The 11,187-nt window shown below is 36.9% G+C and overlaps 1 protein-coding gene across 2 annotated transcripts; it reads left to right on the top strand.

Annotated features, from left to right (window-relative positions):
• The first annotated feature begins 3,169 nt into the window (after positions 1-3,169).
• LOC139187695 (putative pentatricopeptide repeat-containing protein At1g12700, mitochondrial) lies at positions 3,170-5,241 on the top strand. 2 transcript variants are annotated; one of them, XM_070818280.1, is made up of 2 exons: positions 3,170-3,419; positions 3,545-5,241. In XM_070818280.1, exon 2 carries the CDS (start codon positions 3,581-3,583, stop codon positions 5,174-5,176), a length of 1,596 nt encoding a protein of 531 aa, XP_070674381.1. In that variant the 5' UTR covers positions 3,170-3,419; positions 3,545-3,580; the 3' UTR covers positions 5,177-5,241. The 2 variants fall into 2 exon arrangements, with proteins under 2 accessions (XP_070674381.1, XP_070674382.1); XM_070818281.1 differs by having other exon boundaries at positions 3,171-3,419; positions 3,872-5,241.
• Positions 5,242-11,187: the final 5,946 nt, after the last annotated feature.

Raw genomic sequence — 11,187 nt, 5'->3', positions numbered from 1 at the left:
ATGATGACGATGTCCATGACATGGAACGTGATATTGTTTGCGGATGAAAATGGAGAACTTGCGGATCAATTTGAGTTTTGGTTACTTGCAGCATTCACCAGCCATGGATTATGATATCCGTCAAAATGGCGAAAACGAGCACTTACTTCAAGTATAAGTATGTTGCTTATTTTCTCAATAACAACAAAGGTTCTAAAAACGCTAGATGCTAGTTGGGTGGCAGGCTGGGACCTAACGCCTAGGCGGTTAGGCGGAGCCTAAGTGGACTAGGCAGATTTAAATAAATTTATTATATTTCGTATAAAAAAATGTCTATTTATACTTGAATATATATAATGTTGTCATAAACTATGAAATAAAATGACATATATATTATGAAGTATTGAAACATAATGAAGTATTGAAACTATAAAATAAAATGCAAAATTGAAGTTATATATTTTTTATCAAAGTGAGTCACGACTTAGACGAGTGTCTAGGAAGTCTGGAAGGGCTAGGCAGATGCCTAGGCGGGTGCCAGCAGGTCTATGCGCCTATTGTTAATTTTCAAACGCCTAAACATTTATCGGGGACGGTGGCCAACCGCCTAGAACCTAGGCGGGCCTAGATGGAGATTTTTAGAACATCAATAACAACTGTTTTGCAGGGGATGAAATAAAGCAAGCAATGTCGGCCGAGATGATGTCTGGTCTAGAAAGCTTATATGAATGGATGTTTCTTTCATTATTGCTTCCCAGGACAATGGAGTTTTTGTAGTTTTAGTACGTACGACATCCTCCAGATCTACAAACACCCAATTGCATCAGCTTGTGAAAGTCACAAATATTGTGGATGCCTTCAGCGAATTCGACGAAATGCTTCAACCGCATCAGCTGCCTTCTGTTGTCCTTTTCAATCAAAAGATGGGTCAACTGAACAATTGAGTGAACATTGAAATTGGGTTCGCTTGTTTTGGTGGTGCGACTGAACAATTGAGTGATAAATTTTGTGGGGTAATCCACAAGCTTTCTCTTGAAATCATATGAGGGTAGCTCTGAATTGGCGCCTAGAAATCATATGAGAATTGTTAAGGGTCTGGAAATCATATGAGGGTAGCTTTGAACTCCGACTTGGTGCGACTGAATTTTTTGTTATTCTCTTGAATGGCGCAAAGTCCAGGTTTGAATGTTATAAGTTATAATCCGCTTTCTGGTTGTATAATTTTTCTGGATGTCAGATGGTGTATTGGACTTCTGAGTCAAAGCATCATGTGCCCGTGGAGTTTTTATCAATAATAACTAAAATTTAACACCTAATTTCATAAATGTCACTTTTTATAACCTCTTTCAAAAATAACAAAAAAAATCCACTTAAATAGACTTACATACCCTCCTTTGGTATTCAAGCAACCAAAAGCTTAAATGCCCTCATTTGGAAGGCAAGAGACAGCACGGTATGGGAAAAGTTTTATGCAGATCCTATGGCTTTAAGTCACAACACCTTCAGTTGGATGCATGATTTCCAGGAGGCCAACGAAGAACCAGTGGAGTGAGTAAAACTAAACAATCATGGTGGATGCCTCCTAATGAACACCTAAAATTCTTCATTGAAATATGCAGCATTCATGGGCAATGTGCAATCATTATGTTTGACGATACCGCTAGGTCGACATAGAGAGTTTTTTTTTTCAGTAAAACTGTCACACAGGATGGTACATTACATGTCATTACATAAATAGTGAGATATGTGTGTCAAAAAGTTAATAACTTAAAAAGTATAATTTTCTACTACTTACATAAAAACACGTGGTGTACTACTCGTGTTCCCGTCAATTAAAAATTTCTCGTCGACGTACAAGAATGTCCCTACATGGCACCGTGATCTCTGCTGGTGAGTTAGCTAAATTATTTTTGTGTCAAGTCTAATGTTTATTTTTTTTTCTTTTTACATTAGTTGGTGATGGTTTGGTATACTTGGTTCCTCACGTTAGTATTTCAGTGTGTGCGAGAACATCCCTATTGTTCTCTGTGGCAACAAGGTTGATGTGAAGAACAGGCAGGTTAAAGCCAAGCAGGTTACCTTCCACAGAAAGAAGAATCTGCAGTAGTATGAGATATCAGCAAACAGCAACTACAACTTTGAGAAACCCTTCCTCTACTTGGCGAGCAAGGGTGGATGAAACTAAATGTGAAGGGAGCCATAAGGACAAGGGACGGGAGATGAGTTGCAATTCTATTATTCTCGGAGTAAGAAGAGCTCAAATTTTGGAGGGGTTGAGTTTGCTTCCTTACAACTCCCATCAGAATTCCATTTACCTCCCCTTTTATGTGTAAATGGGTTTTGAATTTTGAGGGTATTTAAATCTATTTACATGAGTTTTCTCCTATATTTGAATTCTTTTTTTTAATAAAAAATGAAATTTATGAAATTAAGTGTTAAATTTAAACTATTAATGATAAATACTCGAGTCCATGCTTATTACGGCTCAAGCCTCTCAAGTTGTTGACCTTACAATATTGGATGGGCTTAACAAAGACTCCTCTAACTACTTTGAAGTTTTAGACTTGCATTCGTCGGTCCTTTAATGACTATGCATGTAGAGTAGGTATTGACCAAGTGACATGCATCTCGATCACAAATTGAAGCATTACATTTTGTTAGGAAAATCTTAACGATATATTGATTGGAAAGGGAATCTCTTCGCATCCCTTCCACCAAATCTTCCATATCAAATAATCTGAGTCCTTAAAATTTAATCCAACAACTAAAAACAAGAGTTTACTTTAAAAATTATAATAATTTCAGTCGTTAAATCAAATTTCAAATGTTCAAATTGTTTGATGGGAATGATTTGGTGGAAGAGATTCGGAAAGGATTCTTTCCATATTGGTCCTATATTTCCCTAAAAACATGACTTTTAAGGAAAGTTAAGAAATGGTCACACATTAGCAATAAAACTTGTTTATTGGCTGATTGTGATAGATTGTGACTAATTACAATGGACTTAAGTCTACTACATGGTTTGTTGTGTCAAATTGTAAAATAAACATAACCGAATATGATGAGTTAAAAATCTACAATAAAATAGATTATTTAACTTATTCTTGTACATGAGTTACAAATTTTATCTTACCTGCCAATTCAATCGATTTGTACGGCCAATTTCGGTCAACCTACCAAACGGACCCTAAAGTCTGGTTGTTGATTTGACTAAATTGTCAAAAAGATCCAAAAATTGTTTTCGTTGAAAATGCATACCATCATTTATTTATGAAAATTTGCCCAAACCAACCGCTAACCTCATCGGGAAAAAGGGTCCGATACGCACAACCAACTCGTCATCTTCCTACTGATTAACCGGCAGATGTTGAAGATGATGCGGGCGACGACAATTTCTTCTTCATTGAATGTTGGTTATGGCATCGCCAGCAGACTGAGAGGTATGTCGCCTGTGCCTTGTTTTCTTCATAAATCTTCTCTTTTTCTATTCTTCAACGTTTACTTGGCTCCGTTTCACTCTCGACCTTCTTATCCAACCAAATCTACAAACACCCAATTGCGTCAGCTTATTAAAGTAACTAATCTTGAGGATGCACTCCTTATGCTCGACGAAATGCTTCAAATGCGTCCTCTGCCTTCCGTCGTCCGTTTCACTCAAGTCTTGACTCAAGTCGCCAAGTTGAAACATTATTCGGCAGTCATCTCGCTGAATGACCAAATGGGCCTGTTGGGAATTGGTCCTGATGCTTACACTCTAAACATTATCATTAATTGCTTTTCTCAGTTGAACCAAATGGGGTTTGGTTTGTCTGTCTTGGGAAAATTCTTCAAACTTGGTTTTGAACCGAATGTTGCGACCTTCACCACTCTAATCCACGGATTCCTTCTTCAGAATAGAGAGGCCGATGCTGTTGGGATTCTGAATAAAATGATGGAGAGTGGTACATGTAAGCCCAATGTGGTTACTTTCGGCACACTAATAAAGGGCCTTTGCATGAAAGGTAACAACACTGGATCTATACAATTGCTTAAGAAGATGGAAGAAGCAGGTTGCAAGCCTGACATAGTTGTCTACAACACAATCATCGACAGTCTTTGTAAGGACACTATGCTTGTTGATGCGATGAACCTCTTCTCTGAAATGATGAGTAAAGGTATTGACCCCGATGTCATTACATATACTTCTTTGATTCATGGAGTATGCAAATTATGGGGGTCGAAAGAAGCTATGAGATTGTTTAATGAAATGGTGAGCAAAGGTATATTTCCAACTCTGCACACCTTCAATATCTTGGTAGACACCCGTTGTAAAGAGGGCTTGGTTGGGGAAGCAAAAAGCATTGTCGAATTGATGACTCAAAGAGGTATTGAGCCTGACACAGTTACTTATAATTCGCTCATGGATGGTTATTGCTTGCGAGGGGAAATGGATGAGGCAAAAAAGGTTTTGGAACTAATGCTTAGCAAGGGATCCATTGTTGATGCTTATAGTTACAACATATTGATAAATGGCTATTGTAAGCATAAAAGGATAGATGAGGCGGTGTTACTTTTTGAGGAAATTTCTAGTAGCAGAGTCATTCCAAATGTCGTTATTTACACCACTCTCATGGACGGTTTTTGCAAAGTAGGGAGAACACAAGATGCACAAAAGTTGTTCTCTCAGATGCATGCTTGCGGCCATTTTCCAGATGTTCAAACCTATGCTGTTTTATTGGGTGGCCTGTGTAAAAACCAACAATTTCCTGAGGCAATACAATTGTTAAGAGATATGGAGAGTAAGAAGTTAGAGCCAAATATTGTGATTTACGCTATTCTAATTGGAGGATTGTGCATTGGTGGGAAAGTTGAATCTGCAAGGGATCTCTTTCGCAGTTTATCATCAAGAGGTCTTCAACCTAATACCAGGACATATAACATAATGATTGGTGGATTTTGCAACGGAGGGCTAACAAACGAAGCGATAAAATTACTTAAAGAAATGGAAGAGAAAGGTTGTTATCCAGATGGTTGTACCTATAACATAATCATCCGAGGCCTTTTCAATAACAATGAGCCATCGGAAGCGATAGGACTTATTCAACAAATGGTGGGGAAGGGTTTTTCTGCAGATGCGTCAACTACGGAATTGATAATTGATTTGTTGTCTAAAGATAAAGTAGATCCTGCTTTGTTGCCATTGATAGACAGATCGTAATGAAGTTAATTTCTATCTTGTAAAGTTTAAACAGATCCTTCTAATGATTATTGTTAATTTTGAAAGTGTTGCACCTTTCAATCCCAGAAATGCATTATAATACTATGCATACATTGTAGCTTAAGAAAATTACAGACCCCCTGCTTTTTTTCTTTTTTTTTTTATTACGCTCATGTTAGTGGAGGTGCATATCAAGAATTAAAGGGTGACCTCAAGCTAACAAGGCTCCCTGCTTTGCCCAAGGGTGACAATGTCTATCATACGCAAATTTTTGTTTTGCAAAGAAGCTGTTTACACGACTCAAGCTCGTAACCTTTTCGGTCACAAAAGAGCAACCCTTTCCGTTGCGCCAGGGCTTGCCCTTAGGTGCATGGCGAGAATAAGACTGGTTTTTACATTCAAACATTTTCTGAATAATTAATTTCTCATCTTGATGGAAGACTTTAAGGGTGTTGCTAGTTTTCTCGATACCAACTGTTTTGCAGGGGATGAAATTCAGTAAACAATGTTGCCAGGAGACGATGTCTTGTCTTGGACGCTGATGTGAAGGTACATGTTTTGTGTGAGTTTAATAATATTGTTAAAAAGTATGTTATGATCCCTTTGCACGAAGTGAAACATGAATAGCATTGGGCTCAGGAGACACTTAACATGTGTACCGTTGATGTCAATATGATATTTTGCAGGAGCACCCATTTCTAAGTTCTCGTGGAAATAGGGACTCAGAAAATTATAAAGATTTTAGTGTGATATAGGATGACGACGTCCATGATATGGAAGATCATATCGTTTGCGGATGAAAATGGAGAACTTGCGGATCGATTTGAGTTTTGGTTACTCGCAGCATTCGCCAGCCATGGATTATGATATTCGTCAAAATGGCGAAAACGAGCACTTCCTTCAAGGATAAGTATGTTGCTTATTTTCTCAATAACAAGTTAACAACTGCTTTGCAGGGGATGAAATAAAGCAAGCAATGTCGGCCGAGATGATGTCTGGTCTAGAAAGCTTATATGAATGGATGTTTCTTTCATTATTGCTTCCCAGGAATGGAGTTTTTGTAGTTTTAGTACGTACGACATCCTCCAGATCTACAAACACCCAATTGCATCAGCTTGTGAAAGTCACAAATATTGTGGATGCCTTCAGCGAATTCGACGCAATGCTTCAAAAGCATCAGCTGCCTTCTGTTGTCCTTTTCAATCAAAACATGGGTAAACTGAACAATTGAGTGATAAATTTTGTGGGGTTTTGCTGAATTGCGTATAGAATTTTCACTAATTACCATAGTAGCCTTTGTTTTTCCAGAATTAACTGATGCACGGCCGTATCCGATACTTTGTCGGATATGATACTTGTCAGGTACTCTCGGATACTGGTCGGATACATATCATGGTGAATGGATACGACTTTGACTTGATGGTACACGTATCCCTCATTTGAAATACGCCTATCATGCTTTCGTGTTGTTCCTGCCTACTGAATTGATGTGAATAACCGTGAAACCTCTTTAAATCCTATTCAGTTTGATTAGATATGTGACTGAAACAATCCATTTTGTCTATGTTTTTCTGAGGATAAGCCCGCCGATCTTAACATCATTTATGAGGAGCTGTACGACAAAGACTCTGCCTAGAGGAAGGTTTAGGCTTCCACATCCTTTTTTCTTTTCTTTTCTTCTTTTTCTTTTTCATTTTCTTTTTCACTTTCTTATATCCAAAACTAACTTTTGGGGTGGGATATTGTATCCCTTCTATTGTCCGGAAGACTTGACAACGAGATCAATAATTTGTGGAACCCGCACATGAAGAATCACCTCGTTATCCCGAAAATGCTGCTGGATTTCATCCGACTGATGTTTGTTTAGATGAAAAAATTCGGACGTGGGGTGTTGTTTCTGTTATGTTTTTCTCTTTTCTTGATGGTTGAAATCCAATGCAGAGTTTACATGGTGTAGATAAACCCCTCAAAATCTGAATTTTGTGGCATAAGTGTTGTGGAACATACTTGGGTTAGTATGTTGGTCTAGAATAGAAATAGTCGTACTCAAGTCGGAGTTCAGAGCTACCCTCATATGATTTCCAGATCCCCTTTTGACAATTCTCTTGAATGGCGCAAAGCCTAGGTTTGAATGTTATAAGTTATAATCCATAAGCTTTCTAGTTGTATAATCTTTTTGGAGGTTGGATGGTGTATTGGAGTTTTGAGTCAGGGCGTCGTGTGCCCATAGAATTTTTATCAATAATAACTAAAATTTAACACTTAATTTCATAAATGTCACTTTTTATAACTTTTTTCAAAAATAACAAAAAATCCACTTAAATGTAGACTTAAGGGAAATTTTATTTGAACCCATATAACATCTTTCTACATCTAACTTAAATTTTAAATGTGAAGTGTCTTTTTTATCTTATTGCATAATTATCATAAAGTACAAGATAAAATTAAGGCTTTTTAGCCAAAATGCTCCCTGAGATTTGCATAACACATCACTTTCGTCTCTGAGATTGAAAATCAATAGAAATGGTCCAGGAGATTGTCCACCATCCATTATTTTGGTCATTCCGTTAAGTGTTCAGGAGCTTTTGGCCGAAAGTTTGGACAATTTTCAAAGCTTCGTAACTCAATTGTTTCGTAACCAAATTCGACCATAATATATCAAAATGAAGATAGGAAAGTGTAGAACAAGATTATACCTATTTGGAAGCCCAATTGTTACCGGAGATGGCCAGAAAATAGCTTGAAATGTGACTGGTCCACGGGAAAACTAGAAAACTCGCTGGAAACTAAGTAAATTTAAACGTTCATAACTTCTTCAATACTCAACAAAATTGAGTGATTCAAAAATGAAAATCATACTTATCAATGAGACAAAGAGAATGGTACCTTTCTAAATGCTAAATTGCCTTGGTTTGGCCGGAAAACAGCTTGAAAGTGGCTGTCTTAGTCTCAAGTTAGCCACTTTCGAGCTGTTTTCCAGCCAAACCACAGAAAATTAGCCATCAAGAAAGGTACCATTCTCTTTGTCTCATTGAGAAATACGATTTTCATTTTTGAATCACTCAATTTCGTTGAGTATTGAAGAAGTTATGAACGTTTAAAGTTTACCAAGTTTCCGGTGAGTTTTCCATTTTTCCCCTGGACCAATCATCTTTCAGGTTATTTTCCGGCCATCTCCGGCAACCATTGGGATTCCAAATGGGTATAATCTTATTCTACACTTTCCTATCTTCATTTTGATATATTATGGGCCAAATTTGGTTAATAATCGATTGAGAAACGAAGCTTTGAAATTGCCCACACTTCCAGCTAAGAGCTCCAGGACACTTAATAGAGTTTTTAACAGAATGACCAAAATAATGGATGGTGGACAATCACAAGGACCATTTCTATTGATTTTCAATCTTAAGGACCAAAGTGATGTATTATGCAAATCTCATGAACCATTTTGGCTAAAAAACCTAAAATTAACAATAAAACTAAAATGTATCAATAAACCTACTCCAAATAATCAAACCACTACTATCACACAATCTTTCTCTTGCGTTCTATTCTTGCTAAAATCCTAAGATGCTCTCATAGAGAAAAAATTCTTTTTGACAAATGGATATTGATTTTGAAGTTTTCGATCCTCCAACTAAGATATGAATTGATTTATGAGTTTTTATTTTATCAACTCAAAGAAAAAATTTGATGTGCCATCGTTGGCGCATCTCAGGATATAATTTTCTTATAGCTATGTAAGTCTTAAGCAGATGGACTCCCATTCCTCAAACAATTCTTTCAATCCCTCAAATATGGTTTAGCCTACAAAGGACCTGAAGCATTACAAGATAACATATATTGTTTGTAGCGGGGAAAGATTACTTGAATATTTTCCACACCCTTTGACCTCACCTAGATTAGAAGTGCAGGCATGGATGCTAATAAAAAAATGGTATGACTCGCGTTGCTTTAGGGTTTCATCATTTCTTCCGACTTTTTGAGGGCTTGCTCTGTCTTGTCAAAAAGCTCCACGTTTACATAGATGGCAGCCAGCTTACTATATGTTGACCAACTGCATTTTTCTACGTCTTGTGTTTCCATTTTCTCTAGGACTCTTTTTACTCCTTCAAAATCATTTAAGGCCACGTAGCTCTGCATCCATATATTATAAGGAAAACTAATTAAAATAGATTGAAAACTTTGGGTTTTAATGATAAGAACAAAATAAAGGGTAAAGTGAATGGTACTAGGATTGACTTTTTAGTGTAAAAATGTGGTTTTTCGTTAAAGTGAACAGTACTGGGAGCTTTTCGTTAAAGTTCCCATTATTATAAGTAAACACACCAAATATGAAGGAGAATAAAAAGGTCTTAAACTAATGAGTACACGCCCCCTTCAAATGGTACTGCACTCTTAGTACCTAACAGAGAAGAGATGTTTGGTCTCTTACACAAATTGACGGCACCTAGCATAAATGAACGAGAAGTTTCTCAAATTCTCATATGTTCTTTTGATTTTGATTTATATTTCTATTAAATCATGAAGAATTTGAAAGGAAATACGACAAACTTGATGGAAGGAGAGAACATCAAAGAAGAAAATGTATGCTTTGACTTTGATTTTTATTTTTTGAAAATGGGTGTTGTTTGGGTTAATATTTGAATATTGGGCTGCCAGTGTGAGGAAGCCCAGAGATGCCAATTAAAAGAAGACGTTGTTGGAAATAATAGTTTTGTTACTCATAGATTGAATGGGTTTGCCAGATAACTGAGTTGTGTGGTCATTCTGTCACTCTATTCCTGCAACAAGTCTTTTACTCTCTTTAATTTTAACTTTCTTATATCCAAAACTAACTTTTCAGCGGGATATTGTATCCTCTCTATTGGCCGGAAGACTTTACAACGAGATCAAGAATTTATGGAACCCGCACATGAAGAATCGCCTCGTTATCCCTGAAAATGCTGCTGGATTTCATCCGACTGATGTTTGCTTAGATGAAAAAATTTGGACGTGGTGTGTTGTTTCTGTTATGTTTTTCTTTTTTCTTGATGGTTTAAAATCCAATGCAGAGTTTACAACATGGTGCAGATAAATCACTCCAAATCTGAATTTTGTGGCATAAGTGTAGTATAACATACTCGGGTTAGTATGCTGGTCCGGAATAGAAATAGTCGTACTCAGGTCGGAGTTCAGAGCCATCCTCAGATGATTTCCAGATCGCCCTTTTGACAATTCTCTTGAATGGCGCAAAACCCAAATTTGAATGTTATAACCCACAAGCTTTCTGGTTGTATGATTTTTCCAGAGGCCGGATGATGCATTGGACTTCTAAGTCACAGCGCCATGTGCCCATGCCCGTAGCCCACCAATTGTAACTGCACTTATTACGGCTCGAGCCTCTCAAGTTGTTGACCTTACAATACTGGATGGGCTTAACAGAGACTCCTCTGACTACTTTGAAGTTTTAATCTTGCATTCGTTGATCCTTTAACGACTATATATTAACTGCATATCAAGCGTAGATATTGACTAAGTGGCATGCATCTCAATCACAAATTGAAGCATTACTTTTTGTTAGGAAAATCTTAACGATATATTGATTGGAAAGGGATCCTCTCCGGATCCCTTCCACCATATCATCCTTCATCAATTAAACTGAGCTTTAGAAATTTGATTTAACGGCTAAAAACAAATGCCTACTTTAAAAGTTATAAAAACTTTAGTCGTTGAATCAAATTTCAAGGGTCCAAATTGTTTGATGGGAAAGATTTGGTGAAAAAGATCCGAAGATGATTCTTTCCATATTGATCCTATATTTCCCTAAAAACGTGACTTTTAAGGAAAGTTAAGAAATGGTCACACATTAGCAATAAAACTTGTTTGTTGGATGGTTGGGATATGTTATGACTAATTAAAATGGACTTAAGTCTACTACATGATTTGTTGTGTAAAATTGTAAGATGAACATGACTGGACATTATGGGTTAGAAATCCACAATAAAATGGATTATCTAACATATTCTTAT

This window comes from Malus domestica, chromosome 03, assembly GCF_042453785.1.
Source record: "Malus domestica chromosome 03, GDT2T_hap1".
Lineage (NCBI taxonomy): Eukaryota > Viridiplantae > Streptophyta > Magnoliopsida > Rosales > Rosaceae > Malus > Malus domestica.
The sequence above is the reverse complement of the archived record's forward strand: the minus strand, read 5'-3'. Positions and strand labels throughout refer to the sequence as shown.